Raw genomic sequence first — 20,135 nt, 5'->3', positions numbered from 1 at the left:
CCTGAGTTTGAGCTCCAGAATCCATGTAAAGGAAGGAGTCAATTCCACAAAGTTGTCTTCTGGCCTCCTCACATATACATTGTGCATACGCACATACAGTAATAGACTTTTAAGAAAGAAATTGCAGAGAAGCCAAAACACATTATTAACCCCAAAAGAAACTTCAGTAAGTTTTTGTTAAGTATAAAATCTTACTTAAGGCTTTTTGTTTGTTTGTTTCTGTTTTGTTTGATACTGGGGGAGTGGGGGTGTATGGTTTTTGTTTTTGTTTTTTGGTCGAGAAGTGGAGTGTCTTTCCCAGACTGGTCTCAACTCTTGGGTTTATGGAATCTCCCTGTTCCAGCCTCCTACTAGTTGGGAGTTGCAGATATATACACTGTTCTCCAGGTTGGCCCCACATTTCTTTGGCCTCTTGTTAAGTTTATTAGTACTTCCTGTATACTAATAAATCTGAGAAATTATTTCTCTCCAACTTTTTAGATGAGAAAATGAATATAAAATATCATCTTATTCTGAAATTTTAATTGCTTGTGGAAAAGTAGTATATAATGTTTTAGGTATAGCTTTTATCTTTAAAAGTATTATATTTTTATGTGTTTTTAATGCCATGTTTAGACTTTATGATTTGATTATCTCTTTTCTACTTAATAATGTAATTATTTGGAAGTGAGCTTATAGGTACTTGTAAACATTTCTGATAATTGTGAGTAGGTGAAAAACAGATTTTTAACATTCATGCTTTTCATTGCTTTTCTCATCTCTGCAAGTATCAATTTTGGATCTCTGTTACCCCAGCAACAAGCTGTGACATCACAAATGATAGCTTTTTGGGTGGAGAGCCAATGGTTGTTCCTGACTCTTTGTTAAGAAACAAAGATCTTATTTTCACATAAATGACTTTAATTACACAGCTTGCTGTTGCAGTCTGTAGTTAAGGTTACATATAGAATCCTGCTCGATTTCTGTTTCAGTTTCTTACTTAGGCAGCTATGAATGTAGAGAATTAGGTGCTTGGCTAAATGGAAAAAGACTGCAGTTGCTGGTCCAGGTGAGAGAGAACCAAATAGACTGAGGTTGTAAAATGCTTTTCAAATGGATAATTCAAGAAGATGATCATCAAATCTAGTCTGAGGAGTGCCACAAAGACTTCCCCTGCCAAGAATTGAGGGACAGGTGGAGACTAATATCGTAAGTGATTTAGTGTCTTTTTCACCTGTGGTGAGAGCCTGTCTCTTTGTGCATGTGCGGAGGGAGGTCAGGTGGCAATGACTCATTTAAGACACTCTTGCATATGTCACTATCTTGCCTTGTGCCACAGCTGATTTTTGTTTGTTTGTTTTTTAATCTCATGCAGAAAAAAAAAATCCTATACAGTATAAATCCTGGGCAGAAGATGTCAGACCAAATGTATAATCATGCTGTTCTAGTATTTCAGAGCTCAGAATTAACAAACCAACAAACAAAATCTGAGCAAGAAGATTCTCATTAGACCTATGCGTCCTTTCTCTGTGCAGTTTTGTTGCACACCATGCCTGAGCATCCTCCTTTTGTCCCTGTTTTTCTTGATTTCAGGGCTCCTTACAAATCCCAGGCTGACTCAACAGCAGAAAGGAAAACGGATAGCGTGTCATCCAGTACTCCTCTGTGTGTGATCACCAACCGCCCTGCATCAGGCACTGCCAATGGAGTCCCTGCTGCCACAGTATTCTCCTCCGCTGGAACGGAGTCCTCTGCGGAAGGCCGGGAGAAGAGGAGGTATGAGGTCACCGATGCATTTGCAGGGCTCTGCACTGAGATAAGAGACAGAATAGAGGGTATAAAGTGTTTGACCCACGCTCAGATCGGTCTTAATTTTACTGTTGGGTTATGTTTTAGCTTGGGAGTTTTTCTGTGGCAGAGGTATTTCTGACTATTAAGCATTATGTTGTGTGTATAGTCAGAGCTCTTTTTTCTATTTATCTTATAATTGGCAGGCATATTTTTGCCTTTTGTGATGGGAGCTTGAAGCACCAAGAAAGATCCTTTGTTTTGTTCTTAGTTTTCTGTGATCACTTCATGCAGCAACCTAATACTGTGTAAAAGCTCAAAGAAGCAGGACTGTGTGTGTAGTTTTAATTCATGTGAGACTAATACCAGGGAAGGAAATGAGCATTCGTGGTGATGTGGGATTGTGACTCTCTTGTCTGCAGTTGTTGAGACTTGCTGTGCTCCCCAGGCTGGCTTTGATCCTTTGGTCCCCTTGCCTTTGCCTGCCTGAGACTAGGAACACAAATGGTTACAACCATGCTCTGCTACACTGCAGGATTTTTAGAGAGAAATTTCAAGAGCAGATGTAGATTGATATGAGACAGATTTGAAGAGGAGCATAAGTTTTCAGTTGTGAGGATTAAGAGACAGTGTGACAATAGAAAGAACTATTGCTCATTGTCTGGAGCTTGAAGTCATATAAAATCCAATGTGTGTGGAAGACTGAGGCTGTGGTATCAGTTTTTTAAGACTAGAAAAAGAGACAAATCTTTGTCAAGATTTAGATTTTTAGTTTGACTTATTTTCAGCATCCAAAAAGATATTTTTCTATTTCTCAGTGTGAGAAGCCAGAAAATGCTATTTAAAAGATACAGTACTGAACTTTTTAGTTATTTGTTCATCAACCTAAAACACACATTTTGAGAAAGAAGTTAAGTGTGTTGAAAAATAGTATTTACCTGTTATTTTTCTTTTCATAAAATTAAAAAAATCAACTATCTGGACTAACAGATATGTGTGCATGTATAAGTGCATGTGTACATGCCTGCAAATGTGTGTGTGTGCGCGTGTGTGTGTGTGCGCGTGCGTGCATGCATGTCGTGTGTATTGCTGGTGCCCTTGGAGACCAGAAGAAGGGATCAGATACCCTGGAGCTGGAGTTACAGGAGATTGTGAGTCTCCTGATATGGGTGCTAGCACCCAAATTCAAGTCCTCCGAGGAGCAGCAAGTGTTCTTAAGAGCTGAGTCACTCTTAAGAGCTGAGCTAACCCCTCAGTTCTCTTTTAACTGGCTTCTAGTAAAGTAAATATTATAAGTCAGTCCTGAATGTGTAATGCTGGTATATTTACAGAGAAGTACCATTCCTTTCATTTGAGAAGCTAAAGAGCAGTCTTTTCATTAGCTAAAAAAGAAATCACTCTTTAGAAATGTTTCTTAGGGCAGGGGATATGACTCAATTGATAAAGTGTACAAGTGTGAGGACATGAGTACACATCATCAACAATCACGTAATAGCAGGACATAGCATCTCACTTCTGTAATCTCTACTTGGACTTCTGTAGTCTCTACTTGGAGGAGGCAGAAATAGGTAGAGTCTTGGACCTTCACTGGCCAGGCAGCGTAGCCTCCAGGTTCAGTGAGAGATCCTGTCTCAAAAAGTTAGAGTGGATGAAACAGTGTAAGCAGGACATCCTAGCAGTTAATAGCAATCTGTCTCTATTTTGTGAACCCTGAAGCTTTAATGAGAGCTCAGCTGCTAAAAGATATATAGACTGTTAAGAGTATTCTACAAGGTCCTTAGGATATTATTGATAAAGCTCATACCCCATTGTATATGAGTGCTTTGGGGTTTTCTTGATTTAGAATAACTAGCAACAAAGCCAGCCCATCTGTGATACATGTTCAGAGGTCTATGCTACACTACCCTGAGCATCTTTGAACATAGTTCCAGCAGATGAGCACCCTGTAATGCAGGGACAGGTAGCTCAAAGGAGTAATACATTTTGGGGAGGAAGAAGCCCGATCCATTTACATCTGTTTAGCTCTATACCTGTTTAGCTTCACAGCTGTTCTTTTCTGTTTGGCTTTACTCTCTTCTACCTTGACCCTTTCCTGGCCAAATATCTCAGACTCAGTGATTACTGTACTGTTATCTTTTGCAAGACAGACTTGCTTCTTGCTATGTATCTGCTAACATTCACATTAGATAACTTGCTGTAGCGCAATCTTCCTTGGCCTACTGCCACTATCGTGGTAGGTTTTAGGTGGTGTCATAGTGCCTTTTGATTAATTTAAATATTTACGTTTTCTCTTTCTTAGATCCATTTGGCCTCAATTGAATAGATTTTTGCTAAACAATTTGATGTTACAGTATCTTGTAGAAGAAACTTAATAAAATATCTGTTATGTATGAAAAAAAAAGTTAGAGTGGAGAAGTAGTTAAGGAAGACACCCTCCCCAACATACCTGTATATGAACATGTACACACTCATACAAATATATATATACCCACATCTCCCACACAAAGTGTTTCTTAGTTGAAAGAAATAAAACAGGTTAAATTCATTAAGATTGTGATCCTTGGAAAGATGGGGAAATCATGCTTGTTTTCAGGCTGTATTGAATTGCTGCATCAATCAGAGAGTCATACAGAGCCATTGTCTCTGGGAATGCCATAACCTACAGTGGATAAGACAGCACTTGCTACAGATTTTGATTCTGTTTTGTCAGTACACAAATCTCCACTGAGCACCTTCTACTTAGCAAATAGGATGACATTTCCTTAAGAAGCAGCAACAAACAACTAGCTGGGCGTGGGTGGTGCACACCTTTAATCCCAGCACTCAGGAGGCAGAGGCAGGAGCTGTATGAGTTCTAGGTCAGTGAAACCCTGTCTACATAAAAGGAACAAAAGAATTAAAAAGACTGAGCTGATAAAATAGTGAACTGTAAGTATGCAGTATCAAGATGCATGAATTTTAATGCCTTTAAGAATAGCATGAAGCTAAGCAAAAAGGAGGACCCTGGGTAAGATGCTCAATCCTCATTCAGAAAGACAGATGGGATGGACATCAGAAGAGGAAGAAAACAGGGAACAGGACAGGAGCCCATCACAGAGGGCCTCTGAAAGACTCTACCCAGAGGGTATCAAAGCAGAGGCTGAGACTCATAGCCAAACTTTAGGCAGAGTGCAGGGAATCTGATGAAAGAAGGGAGAGATAGAAAGATCTGGAGAAGACAGGAGCTCCACAAGGAAAGCAGAAATAAAAATAAATTAAAAAAATAAAAATAAAAAAACTCTGGGCCCAGGGGTCTTTTCTGAGACTGATACTCCAAACAAGGACCATGCGTGGAGATAACCTAGAACCCCTGCACAGATGTAGCCCATGGCAACTCATTGTCCAAGTAGGTTCCCTAGTAATGGGAACAGGGCCTGTCTCTGACATGAACTCAGTGGCTGGCCATTTGATCACCTTATCAGGCTATAGAAGAAGACAATGCAGCCAGTCCAGATGAGAACTGATAGACTAGGATCAGAGGGAAGGGGAGGAGGACCTCCCCTATCAGTGGACTTGGGGAGGGGCAATGGAGGAGATGAGGGAGGGAGGGCAGGATTGGAAGGGGACTAGGGAGGATACAAAGTAAATAAACTGTAATTAATAAAACAATAAAAATTTTTTTAAAATAAGTATTTCACATTTGCGTGAAAAATAAAAAGAATAGCATTGAAGTGAGGCTGGAGAGATGATTCAGCATTTGTTGCTCTTGCAGAGGACGCAGGTTCAAGTTTCACTCAGCACTCACATGCAGACTTAGAAGCATCCTAACTCCAATCCCAGGGGATCCATGGCCATTTTCTGACTTCCGTAGGTACCAGGCACACACATTGTACTCATACATACATTCAAATAAAACATTTGTTCACATGAAGAATGGCATGAGGGAAATAAGTAGAATGACTCTAGATCAAGAGCTGTTAGTCACTTTCACTCCAGATTGCTGCTATTGCCAGAAATCACATTAAGCCTAAGTAGTACATGAGTGTTCTAGAAAGATATGATATAAGCCTACAGGAAGCATATGTGCTGGTAAAGATGACAGATGTTACAATAATTACCTCAGTGTTACACACAGTAGGACATCATTAATCTGAAAAGTGACAGTGTTCCACATTCCACACATACACTAAATTGGTTTTGTTTTTGTTTCAGAAAGACACAGGTCTTGCTGTGTCTCTCTGACTGAACTGGTACTTACTATATAGCCCAGGCTTGCCTTAAATTAATAGCAATCCTTTTGGCGCAGCCTCCTGAATTCTAAGATTACATATGGCACTACACCTGACTTCCTCTACAAAATTATTTTTAAAAAATGGATACGATAACCTCATATTATGTGTAGGGTGGATATGTCAATTTGGACACTGTGAAAAGCATCTCAGAGAAACTATTTAACAGGAGGACAGTTTATGTTGCTCATGACTTCAGAGATTTCAGTCTGTGGCCATCTGGCTTATTGTTTCTGTGCCTTTGGTGAGGCAGAACATCATGATGGATGGAAGGAAGGAGGAGCAAAGCTGCTCATGTCTGGCAAGCAAGAGGGCAGAGAGCAACTGAGGACGTGGGCTGGAACAGTATAGCTCCTGGGACTCCCCCTCCAGTGACCAACCCTGCTAAATGAAGCCCCCCTCTGAATGTCTGTAACATTGAACTTCTACTTATCTGGTCACTGTTCAGGTGCTGGGCCTACTAGCACGTGAACATGTTGTGGGGGGATACATCATATTAAGCATAAATCGATCTTATGTTTAGATACGGATTTCTTATAAAAAATACCTCATTATGTTTATGAAAGTTTGAAAAAAATTCAAAATCTAATGTGTTTCTAATATGCCTAGCAGTTTGGTTAAAAGGTACTCAGCCTATACCACAAAGAGGTAGTGTGAGTTATGAATGGTGTATTGCAGAGATCTGCTCATGAACACTTCTCCTGGGGGACTCCACAAGGTTCTCAGGAGAGTGTGATACTTAGACAAAAGTCTGTAAGATAAGTATCAGCTAGGGGAAGAACTTAAAAATTTTTTTAATTAATTTATTTTTTAAATTACAGTTTATTTACTTTGTGTCCCAGCTGTAGCCCCCTCCCTTATCCCCTCCAACCTCACCCTCCCTCATCTCCTCCCATGCCCCTCCCCCAGTCCACTGATAGGGGAGGCCCCCCTCCCCTTCCATCTGACCCTAGCCTATCAGCTCTCATCAGGACTGGCTGCATTGGCTTCCTCTGTGGTGTGGCCTGGTAAGGCTGTTCCCCCCCTCAGGGGATGGTGATAAAAGAGCAGGCCACTGAGTTCATGTCAGAGACAGTCCCTGTTTCTATTACTAGGGAACCTACTTGGACAATGAGTTGCCATGGGCTACATCTGTGCAGGGGTTCTAGGTTATCTCCATGCATGGTCCTTCTTTGGAGTATCAGTCTCAGAAAAGACCCCTGTGCCCAGATTTTATTTTTCTCTCCTTGTGGAGCTCCTGTCTTCTCCAGACCTTTCTATCTCCCCCTTCTTTCATAAGATTCCCTGCACTCTATCCAAGGTTTGCCTATGAATCTCAGCCTCTGCTTTGATACCCTGCTGGGTAGAGCCTTTGAGAGGCCCTCTGTGGTAGGCTCCTGTCCTGTTTCTTGTTTTCACCCTCTTCCGATGTCTGTCCCATTTGCCTTTCTGAGTGAGAATTGATCTTCTTACCCAGGGTCCTCCTTCTTACCCAGCTTCCTTAGATTTTAGTATGTTTGTCCTATATTATATGTCTAATATCCACTTATAAGTGGGTATATACCATGTGTGTCTTTCTGCTTTTGGGATACCTCACTCAGGATGATCTTTTCCAGTTCCCACCATTTGCCTGCAAATTTCATGATTTCCTTATTTTTAATTGCTGAGTAGTATTCCATTGTGTGAATGTTCCACAATTTCTGTATCCATTCTTCATCTGAGGGATATCTGAGTTGTTTCCAGCTTCTGGCTATTACAAGTAAAGCTGCTATGAACATGGTTGAGCAAATGTCCTTGTATATTGAGCATCTTTTGGAAGATGACAGCCTATAGATTGGGGAAAGGATCTTCACCAACCCTATATCTGAGAGAGGGCTAATATCAAGAATATATAAAGAACTCAAGAAGTTAAAAAGCAAAAAAAAAAAAATCAAGTAATCCAATTTAAAAGTGGGGTACAGGGGCTGGAGCAATGGCTCAGCAGAGGTCTTCCAGAGGTCCTGAGTTCAATTCCCAGCAACAGAATGGTGACTCACAACCATCTGTACCCTCTACCACCCTCTTCTGGCATGCAGGTGCACATGCATATAGAGCACTAATATGTGTAAAATAAATAAAATCTTGTTTTAAAATGGGGTACAGAGCTAAATAGAGAATTCTCAATAGAGGAATATGGAATAGCAGAGAAACACTTAAAGAAATGTTCAATGTCCTTAGTCATCAGGGAAATGCAAATCAAAACAACCCTGAGATTTCACCTTATACACATCAGAATGGCTAAGACTAAAAACTCAAGTGACAGCACATGCTGAAGAGGATGTTGAGAAAGGGGAACTCTCCTCCATTGCTGGTGGGAATGTAAACTTATACAACTACTTTGGAAATCAATCTGGCATTTCTCAGACAATTAGCAATAGCGCTTCCTTAAGACCCAGCTATACCCCTCCTAGGGGAAGAACTTATTATTTAAGATTTATTTTATTTTATGTGTGTGAGTGTTTTGCCTGTGTATGTATGTGTACTGCATACATGCCTGGTGCCCAGGAAGTCAGAAGAGGGTGTTGGATATCATATAATAGAATTGGAGTTATGGGTAGCTGCGAACCACCATGTGGGCACTGGGAATTGAACCTGGATCCTCTGTAAGAGCTACAAGCATTCCTAACCTCTGAGTCATCTCTCCAGTCCCTAGAGATGAACCTTCTAAGCAAAGACATGACAGTTCAAAAGACAGTAAATGATAAGTGGAGCAAGATTGTTTGGAGAAACTCCAAGGTTTTATATCTAAATTAAACATGGGAGAGAGTGATTTAAGATGAAGCATGAGGAGGAGAAAAGAGGCAGCTATGTCATGTCAGCATCTTCCAGCCAGTGATGAGGACTTGGGATTTATAGCTATGAACCATAATGAGCCAGTAGAATTTCTTCAACAGCTTTATATAGAGAGACATAATTAATATGTCACATAATCACACATTTAAAGTGGAAAGACTTGGTTGTTTATTTTATTTTTAGATTTTATTTTATTTAGATTTTATTTAGATTTATTTATTTTTAGATTTTATTTTTAGATTTTATTTATTTTATTTACCTTATTTTATGTGTGTTAGTGTTTTGGCCTCTATATATGCGTATGTATGTATCTATGCATGTGTGTATTTATGTGCATCATGTTCATGCCTGGTGCCTGTGGAGTTTATGAAAAGGGCATTAGATCCTTGGAACTGAAGTTACAGATGGTTGTGAGCCACCATATGTGTGCCTAGAACTGAATCTAGGCCCTTTATAAGAGAAACAAATGCTCTCAACCACTGAGCCATCTCTCTATCCAAAGACATTAGTTTTTAGAATATGGACCAATAAGTCTAACTGTTGGCACAGTGAATTTCGAACATTCTTTTTCCCTGTAAGAGAAATCCAATACCTATTTCACTCATCTCTTCATACCTCATTCCCTGCAACCTAAGCAACCACTGATATGTATCCTGTTTTTCTTATTTTTCAGCCTTTCATATAAATGGAAACAAGATGAGGGTTTATGAGTGACCTCTTTCTAGTATGTTTTTAAAGTGCATCCATGTTGAGGCTGATATCAGGATTTTATTCCTTTTTATAGTCCACCATTAAATATTGTTTGCCTATTTATAAAATGACATTTTGGATGAATAATGTTACTGCAAACATTTGTGTGTACATTTTTATGTAAACATGTTTTTTAGGTATGTACCTTGTACTGAATTTTGTAGACAATATGATGCTAGGCAGTTTTAAACTTAAGGTATCATGATTTCTTTTTTTTTTTTAAGGTTCTGAAGCTAGTAGAGAGGAAAGAATAAGCAATAATGAGTGTGAAGTGACTGGTAAGGAGATTGCTGTAGAAGAAAGGCACATAAGGCAGATCAGGCTTGCTTTGGGATAATGGTATAAGAGATGGAGAAAATGTATATGCAAACAGTATATTTATTACACTTCCTTGGTAGGAAGGGTACAATGAATGTCTTGCACATTTGTGAAGGTTAGAGCACAATGTGCAGAAGTTGGTCTTTTCTTCTAGCATGTGGGTCCTGGGACTTGGATTGGTGGAAACATTATTTTTATATTTATATGTACCACTATGGATATGGAGGCTCAGATTTTTACTGTCACATGTGATGTCGGACATATGTAGCAGGGTTGTAACCATGAACCTGTATCAAGCTAGAACTCTGGAAGGGCTGGCTAGCTCATGAGAAGTGTGTATAATAAACTGCCTCAAAGAAATGCAAGGAAGAAGATCTATTCAAGGATCTGGGCAGAGAAAGAAAAGGAAGTGGAGAAAGAAATTTACTACATAGAGTATTTGGAATCCCAAGTCAGAAATTTAACATTGAAGCCAGGTCTTTACTCTTGAAAGCTCGGGGTCCTGGCACAAGCATGTGGTATTATAAGTGCATAGTCTTATTAAGTGGAGATTTGCAGAGCATCTAACAGCCATGTATTGAAAGACTGCCACATGTCAGTCAGGAGGTTAAAATTGCAACATCAAAGGGGAAAAAATTGTTTCCTGACCTTAAAGTATTGAAAATCTATTCTGAGAAGACAACCAAGCAAATCAAATACTATTGTGTAAATTTTAAGCTCTAAGAAAAAGAAGTATATAGATTGGTATTGGAGAGATGGCTCAGCAGTTAAGAACACTTTCTAATCTTGAAAAGGACCCATATTTGGTTCCCAGCACCCATATCTAGCAGCTTATAACCTGTAAGGTCAGCTCTAGGTGATCTAATGTCCTTTTTTTATTTCAAGGGTACCTGCACTCATGTGCACATACCTCCCCCTCAACGCACATTTTTTAAAAAAGAAATGTATAAACTTGTGAGGATATGGAGGAGAGGAATCTGAATCAGACTGTGTCTGAGCCTGGGAGGTGACTAGAGGCAACTGGAATTAATAAATAGCAATGAGAGGGTGATATTTTAGAGGAAACAAAAAAAAAAAATCATGAAACAAACAAGCTTCTCATTCCTGAAACTGGGGGAAGGCAAAGCCATTGTAGCACTCCTGGAAGTGTCTCCTATTGAAACAGGTTTAGATGAAGGGAGTGGGCTGTTAGTCAAATTAATTGGAAAGCAGTGGATTAAGCTAAGTTAGACAGGCTCACTCAAAAACTTTCTCTGGTCGTCAGCAAAGAGTGGTGATTGAAGGTGGGGTTTGGGAATGAGTAGAATGTAGCCAATAGGGTTATTTTTAACTTTTAGAAACCCCCAAATTGATGTTCTACTGGATAGTCTTTGGAATTTATGGACCTAGAGAAGTAGGCAGGAACCAAATGACTGCAATTTTTGTCTGTGGAATGTTAAGAAACTTGATCTTCTGTTCTCAGAGCTGTGAAATGTCATAGTAGACTTTTCAGTAGGCATTTTGATCACATAAAATGTATCATTTACATTTTTACAGAATTAAAGTCATTTAGTTTCTTCCACTAGATGAGCATAAACTAAAAGGGGAAAAAAATCAGATGTTTTAAAACAGCTAAATTTTTCTTCTGAAAAAGCATGCTGAGTGATAATTCTTCTCTTTAGAAGCTTCAGCTTTCTCTGTAATCAGCTCACTGTGGAAGGGGTTTTACTCCTGCTGGGAAACCATGATGGGGACCTTGAAGCCCACATTCATGGGTCCAATTTGAAACAATTAGTAGCATTGGGATAAATGGGGATTAGAAACAGGCCACAGCAAGACTTAAGCAGTAGAAAGCCACCTCTCAGAAATAATCTCCATTTGCCTTGTAATTGAAGCACTTATAGTGGGGAGTGAGACTGAGCACCCCATTCCACAGTTGGCACTCCTCAGAGGTTTTGAGGGAGGGAGAGGGAGTGTGTAGGACTAGCTAACAATCAGTTTCAGCTTTATCCCTCTGCAGTGGATCTGGACTCAGTTGACCACTGACTGACATATGAACAAAGCCAGGTGCAAAGGATACATTATGATACCAGATAAACACAACAATATTAACACTGTTTTAGAGGGTTGTAGAGAGTTCTGCTGCCCCTCCCCTTCTACAATGGAAAAAGTTTTACTGTTATAATGGAATGGAAAAGGAAAAATAATTGAAAAGGAATTTGCTCTGGAAGCAGTTTTCCTTGTGATATTAGTCTGTGGAGGTGGCCGTGTTCATCCAATGGTATTTGTCATAGCAAGTTAAGGTTCTCAGAATTTTAGAAATTTTGAGGTGTATATATATATATGTGCATGTGTATATATGTGTATGTGTCTGTGTCTCGATGTGTATGTATGTACCTGTGTATGTGTCTGTCTGTGTATGTATGTGTATGTCTCTCTCTCTGTGTATGTGTCTGTTTATATGTTTATGTGTGGAGGTTTATGTGTATATGTCTGTGTATGTATGTGTATATTTCTCTGTGTATGTATGTTTGTGTGTATATGTGTGAGGTTTGTGTGTGTGTGTATGTGTGTATGTGTGTGTGTTTCTGTATGTGTCTGTGTCCATGTGCCTGTGTATATCTCTGTGTGTCTGTATGTGCCTCTGTGTGTGTCTGCCTGAGTGTGACTAGTGTAACTTGAGATTTAACCTAGGATCTGACCTTGTTGCTGGCTAAATAAGCACTGTAGCTGAGTCACTTTCCCTAACCTTTTTGTTAACTTCTTTTTTTAAGAGGGGGAAACAGGGACTTAAACTTGCTCTGTAGCCCTGGAAGAATTTGGGGTCTCCATACCTCATCCTCTAGAATAGTTGGGACATCAGGCCTGGCTAATTGTGTTTTGTTTTCTTAAGAAGGGCTGAGGCAGCCCTTCTCATAACTGTGTGAGCCACTCTACCCAGCTTAATTTGTGGTTTTGAGTACACATCTCACAACAAAATACGTAATATAATGTATTATTTTTAAGAGGAACATGGTCTTGGATTTACTACTGCCCCCTTCCTTGAAAAAGTTCTAGTGCATTCAACTGTTACTCTCTTTACATAATGGAAAGGAACAGAAGATAGGTTCCTTATTTTAATGAAAGGGAATGCAGAAGCCCTAGGACTTGTCATCAGGTAGGCCTCTTTTTTTCTGTTGAAGTATTACTACTTTTGAGTTAAAATAATAAGAATATAATTAAAATAATAAGAATTTGATTCCAGGCCCAGCCTATCTTGAGATGCAGTAGTCCAGAATATAGCAATAACCACAGTCCTCCAGTTCTTGGGTTGACCTGGGTCAACTCTTTAGAGCCAGATAATTTGACTGGCAGACTGCAGGACAGAAATGGCAAGTGGCCAGCAGTTGGCAGATAGCTCTACAGGGGTACCAGGCCAAGTGGCAGCTGTCACAATCAGGTAGTGGTCAAGTTCATTTTCCAAAGCTCCAAGTTTGCCTTAGCAACAGAATATAAATAATCTCCTGGGCTAATATTGGTATCTGATGGTGACTGCCTTTGCCTGCCTTCCTCCTCTTTGTTTCCCTGCTAGCTTTCTTTCCCCTTAAATTTTATATCACTTTGTTCAGATATTCTTCCTTCCTTTTTTTTTTTTTTTTTTTTTAGAAATGGCTATAAATAGCTTGTTTCCACAAAAGGCTAAAATTAATTTGCCCCTTTAAATAGCCCATGTTATATTCAACTCTACTATGCTTCTCAAGGTATGACCCATGCTGGCTGAGTCATGTACCCTCATACCAACCTTCTTGAGTCCTTTGGAGTCTCTTTAAGCTAGGTACTTATTCCAGCTAATGTGAAACTGTCAACAGATTAATTTGATATCATCTTTGGAATGTTAGAAATTGAAAACAAATAATGAAGCCATCATTTTTTAAAACACTTAAGACTGTCTCAAAATTATGACAGTTGTCAACTAGAGAAGAAATTAGAGTCTCCAACTCTCTATTTTTGCTCTAAAATGTTTTCCTTGTCCAAAAGTCTATATGAAATAAGAACTACTTTTTCTTTACTGATGTAAAGCTTATTCTTTTGTGTGAATATTGAACATGAAGGGAGTGAAGTGTGCATGGTAGTAGGCGAATCATACATTGAAAATAGAATACCATCAAGCTGGGCACAGTGACGCACATCTGTAATCCCAGCACTCAGGGAGCCAGAGGCAGGCACATCTCTGTGAGTTCAAGCCCAGCCTCGTCTACAAAGTGAGTCCAGGACAGCCAAGGCAACACAGAGAAACCCTAACTCCACATGATGTTGTGGAGGGCAAGAGCTTCTTGGTGTCTTCTGCCCTGACTAGACCTCATGGCAGGGGTTAGGGGCTTCCTAGTTCCCCCCTTATTTTAATTTTTATTATTTTTTTTCACAACTTATTCATTATATATCCCATTGAAGACCCTTCCCTCAACTTCCCCAAGCCCCCCTCTCCCTCCCTCTTTCTATCCCCTTCCCCTAGTCCACTGAAAGGGGGAGTTCTCCACCATTGCCATCTGCCCATATCTTGTTAAGTCTCATCAGGACTGCCTGGGTCCTCTTTCTCCATAGCCTGGCAAGGCCACATCACCACAGGAGAGTGATTAAAGAGCAGTCAACCAAGTTCATGACAGAGGCAGCCCCTTCTCCCCTCAATCAGAAATCCACATGGAAACTGAGATGCTAATTGGCCATATCTGAGCAGGGGGTCTAGGTCCTCTGCATGCGTGGTCCTCGGTTGGTGCATCAGTCTCTGCAGGACCCTCTGGGCTCAGATCCTTTAGCTTTGTTGGTTTCCTTGTGAGGCTCCTGTTCCCTCCATGCCCATCTATCCCCACCCCTCTCTTCTTCCATAAGACTCCTTGAGCTTTGCCCAAAGTTTGCCCGTGAGTCTCAGCATCTACTTTGATCCCCTATTGGGTGGATCTTTTCATAGAACCCTCTATAGTAGGCTCTCATTCTGTTTCCTCTCTTCTACTGCTTCTGTGTCTATCCTGTTTGCCAATCTGAATGAGATTTAAGCATCCTCCCTAGGGTCCTCCTTAGTGTTTAGCTTCTTTAGGTCTGTGGATGGCTATCCTATATTTTATGGCTAATATCCACTTATAAGTGAGTATGTACCATGCCTGTCTTTCTATTTCTGAGTTACCTCACTCAGGAGATCTTTTGTAGTTCCATCCATTTGCCTACAAATTTCATGATTTCCTTGTTATTAATAGCTGAGTGGTATGCCATGTACCACAATTTCTGTATCCATTCCTTTGTTGAAGATATAGAAGATTAGGTTGTAAAGATTAGAAATAATCTATGGAAAACACAGGCATTTTGCAAAATGTAAAATAATTTACTTGACAGTATCCATGTTGTTACTATTTTTTTTAATGTCTTTCATTAAAATCTATGCTGAATAAGAACACTGGCTATTCTTCCTAAAGGTCCTGAGTTCAATTCCCAGCAACCACATGGTGGCTCATAAGCATCTGTAGTGAGATCTGGTACGCAGGTACACATGTGGGCAGAATGCTGTATAAATAATAAATAAATAAATATATATATATTTTTAAATCTATGCTGAGGTTCTCTAGAGCTAATACATTTGGAAATAAGATCTACTCAAAAGTCTACATGGCTTCTTTGTCAAAAATTGAGTGCCTATAGAAGTGTAGGTTTACTTTTGGGTCTTCAATTTGATTCCATTGGTCAACCTGTCTGTTTTTATGCTAATACCATGTGGGTTTTATTACTATTGCTCTGTAGTACAGCTTGATACTTCCAGAAGTTATTTTATTGTACAGGATTAGTTTAGCTATCCTGGATTTTTCATTTTTCCATAGGAAGTTGAATATTGCTCTTTCAAGGCCTGTAAAGAATTGTGTTGGAATTTTGATGGGAATTGTGTTGGATCAGTAAATTGCTTTTGGTAAGATGGTCATTTACTATGTTAATCCTACCATTCCATGAGCATGGGAGAGCTTTCCATCATCTGATACCTTCTTCATTTTCTTTCTTCAAAGACTTGAAGTTTTTGTCATACAATTCTTTCACTTGCTTGGTTAGAGTTACACCAAGATATTTTATATTATTTGTGGCTATTGTGAAGGGTGTTGTTTTTCTAATTTCTTTCTCAGCCTATTTATCATTTATATACAGGAGGGCTACTGACTTTTTCTTTAGTTAATTTTGTGTCCAGCCACTTTGCTGAAGGTTTTTATTAGCTGTAGAAGTTTCCTGTTGGCTTATAGTTTGGGCTCACTTATATATACTATTATATCATCTATGAGTAGTGATACTTTGACTTCTTTCTTTCCTATTTGTATCCCCTTGCTCTAGCTAGAACTTCAGGTACTATATTGAATACATGTGGAGAGAGTGGACAGCCTTGTCTTGTCCCTGGAATTGCTTTTAAGTTTCTCCGCATTTAATTTTATATTGGTTATTGGCTTCCTGTATATTGCCTTTATTGTGTTTAGGTATGTGCCTTGTATCCCTGATCTCCCCAATACTTTTATCATAAAGAGGTGTTGGAATTTGTTAAAGACTTTCAGCATCTAATGAGATAATCATGTAGGTATTTCTTTCTTTCAGTTTGTTCATGTAGTGGATTACATCAATGGATTTTCATATGTTGAACCATCCCTGCATCTCTGGGATAAAGCCTACTTGATCATGGTGGATGATGTTTTTGATATTTTTTTTATTCAGTTTGCAAGTATTTTATTGAGTATTTTTGCATCAGTGTTCATAAGGGAGATTGATCTGAAATTTTCTTTCTTGGTTGAGTCTTTGTGTAGTTTAGGTATCAAAGTGACTGTGGCCTCATAAAATGAATTTAGTGGTGTTCCTTCTGTTTCTGTTTTGTGGAATAATTTGAGGAGTATTGTTATTAGTTCTTCTTTGAAAATCCGGTAGAATTCTGTCCTAAAACCATCTGGCCCTGGCTTTTTGTTGTTGTTGTTGTTGTTGTTGTTGTTGTTGGAAGACTTTTAATGACTTCTATTTCCTTAGGGGTTATAGGCCTATTTGAATTATTTACCTGATCTTGATTTAACTTTAATAAGTGGTAGCTATTAAGATCTGGAGAGTACAGGAACTCCATAAGGAGAGCAACAGAACCAAAAAATCTGAGCACAGGGGTCTTTCCTGAGACTGCTAAAGAAAATTAGAATTTCCAATTTTATGAAGTACAGGTTTTTGAAGTAAGACCTAATGATTCTGTGGGTTTCCTCAGTGTCTGTTTTATGTTCCCCTTTTCATTTCTGATTTTGTTAATTTGGATACTGTCTCTGTCTTTTAGGTAGTTTAGCGAAGGGTTTGTCTTTCTTGTTGATTTTGTCAACAAGACAAATCATCAAATCTTGTTGATTTTGGTTTTGTTGATTCTGTGTTTCTAATTTACTGATTTCAGCCCTGGGTTTATTTCCTGCTGTCCACTCCTCATGGGTGTGTTTGATTCTTTTTGTTCTAGAGCTTTCAGGTGTGCTGTTAAGTTGCTATATTATAAGATCTTTTCAATTTCTTTATGAAGGCACTTAGTGCTATGAAGTTTCCTTTTAACACTGCTTTCATTGTGTCCCATAAACTTGGGCATGTTGCACCTTCATTTTCATTGAATTCTAGAAAGTGTTTAATTTCTTTATTTCTTCCTTGACCCAGTGGTCATTGAGTAGGGAGCTGTTCAGTTTCCATGGGTTTGTAGGCTTTCTGTTGTTTCTGTTGTTGTTGAAATCCAGCTTTAATCCATCATGGTCTGATAAGATATAGGGAGTTATTTCAATTTTCTTGTATCTATTGAGACTTGCTTTACATTCAAATAAATTTTGGAAAAGGTTCCATGAGGTGCTGACAAGAAGGTATATTCTTTTTTTTTGGGGGGGGGAGATAAAATGCTCGCTCTGTAGATGTGTGTTAGGTCCACTTGATTACTAACATCTGTTAATTTCATTATTTCTGTTTAATTTATGTCTGGATGATCTGTCCATTGGTGAAAGTGAGGTGTTGAAGTCTCTCACTATTAATGTGTGGTTTTTGATGCATGATTTAAGCTTTAGTAATGCTTCTTTTACAAATGTGGGTACCCTTGCATTTGGGGCATAGATATTCAGAATTGAGACATCTTGGTGGATTTTTCCTTTCATGAGTATGAAGTGCCCTTCCCCATTTCTTTTGATTACTTTTGGTTGAAAGTCTATTTTATTAGATATTAGAATGGCTACTCTAGCTTGCTTCTTGGGTCCATTTGCATGGAAAATCTTTTTTCAGCCCTCTACTCTGAGCTAATGTCTAACTTCGTTGCTGAGGTGTGTTTTTTAATTTCAATATTCTTAGTGTCTCAGAGAACAGAGACACCCGAGAAGATGAAGAAACAGGGGATGGCAATTGACAGAACAATCAAAACATTTACAGCATTTATTGGTTAAGTTCACTGTCTTATATGATAACTTAATGCTAACTCAAAAATGGTAACACCAGATATTACTGATCAAAAATTATTGTCATATTTAATAATGACAAAGTTTAAAATAAGTGAGAATTATCAAAACATAAAAAAGAAACGTGAAATAAGCACATATGTTTGGAAAATGATATTATATGTACTGGAAGCAAGGTTGACATAAACATTCCATTTGTAAAAAACATTTCTATGGGTACAATAAAACAAAGCATAAGAAACAAGTGATGCCCTTATCTACAGGGTCATAAATTGCTATGGTGTATTTCTAGATACTTGGAAATTTTTTTTCATTGCAGCATGTTGTTATTAAAACAATAAAATCCCAACCATTCAGTTTTACCAATGAAGACTCAGGAGCCAGATATTGGATGAAAACCTACTAGCTCAGAGAGGCAGAGAAAGCACCCAGCTTTTCTTCCTACTCAGCGGACATCCTACTCAGCTCAAATTCCAGGAGGAAAAAGCTAAAAGCCAAAAGTTCTTTCTTCTCCATCCTGTCTTAAATACCCTTCAACTCGAAGTCCCTCCTTTCTATTTAATCCTTGTAATCTGCTTACTTGCTCCACCTCTTGATTTGGGGTTAATTTTTATTTAATCTTCTGTGTACAGAAAACGTTTGGATTAAAGGTATGTTCTAGGGTTGAGCCACTCCACAACTAGAAACAGGTTTTTACAGTTCATGATCTTGAGGTTTACAATGGAATCAGATAACCTACAACAACAGCATAGTAATGACAGCCATACATAGGTCCCTTCTTACGTTCTTTCTTTCTTCAGGAATAGAATCCTAGGAACTCAGCACTTGGATACTTATTGGAGGCAACAACCTAGTAATCTAAGTGTTATGATGTCAGGAATTGACTCGTAAAGGTTATCTTCTTTAAAAAACAGTGTTCCGGAACACTCTGTTTTTGAGGAAGATGAAAATGCTTTAAGATTGATTATGGGAATGTCTGAATGACTGAATGTACTGAAAACAGTTCAACAGTACACTTCATGTACAAATGATTTCTGACTGTAAAGCTGTTTAAAAACATTGGTGTTGTTTAGCCCCACTGAACAGTTCTGGGAGGAAGACCTGGATGGTATTTGCTAAGAGTTAATACGATGAGACTTGGGTTTTAAATTAAAATGTCTATTGTCTTTTTGCCATATCTATTTGCTAAACATTGGTGTTAGAACACAATTGCACTTTTCCAGAGAAGAGGACAGTTTTCATTCATTCCCTTAACACTACACAAGTTCACAAGTAGGAACTTAGAAAATATTCCTCCTCTTCCTCCTTCTCCTTCTCCTCCTCAGTACACACTTGTTTAGAAGACAAGAATCTATTCCCCTACTTAGCAGAAGCTCTTAGGACTATACCCTAATTCCTTAGCCACTTCAGATGGGGGAGCAGTCCCCTAACACCTGCCCCTCAGAGCTGTAACAGCATGTTTTTATGGTTAAGCTTCTGATAAAATAGTTCTTTTTTTTTTTCAGACCTGTGTTAGTAACATGTAGGAGGAGCCAAAATGTTGTTTGAGATTTTCATATAGACATATATATATATATTAGGAAGTATTGTTATTAAAACAGTAAAATCCCAACCATTCAGTTTTGCCAATGAAGACTCTACAAACTGACAGCAAAGCAACACCTGCACAACTCATTAAAGATGGAGATGCCGAGCTGAAGATGGAGAGCCTTCACCCCTACATTCCAGTGTCCTTAGTACCGGAAGATATTCTGCACACTCTCAAAAGAGTAAAAAAGGAAATGTAAATCATGCCAGCCATACA

At 38.8% G+C, this 20,135-nt stretch overlaps 1 protein-coding gene across 4 annotated transcripts in view; it reads left to right on the top strand.

Annotated features, from left to right (window-relative positions):
• Positions 1-20,135, top strand: part of Ppp1r12b (protein phosphatase 1 regulatory subunit 12B) — a 216,560-nt gene that overhangs the window by 88,762 nt on the left and 107,663 nt on the right. For all 4 annotated transcript variants that reach the window (XM_060364341.1, XM_060364340.1, XM_060364339.1 and 1 more), the window contains one exon: positions 1,573-1,755. In XM_060364341.1, the coding sequence (XP_060220324.1) occupies positions 1,573-1,755 (183 nt within the window). The remainder of the gene's footprint in view (positions 1-1,572; positions 1,756-20,135) is intronic.

The sequence above is a fragment of the Meriones unguiculatus genome, chromosome 11 (genome assembly GCF_030254825.1).
Source record: "Meriones unguiculatus strain TT.TT164.6M chromosome 11, Bangor_MerUng_6.1, whole genome shotgun sequence".
NCBI classification, from domain to species: Eukaryota; Metazoa; Chordata; class Mammalia; order Rodentia; family Muridae; genus Meriones; species Meriones unguiculatus.
The sequence above is the reverse complement of the archived record's forward strand: the minus strand, read 5'-3'. Positions and strand labels throughout refer to the sequence as shown.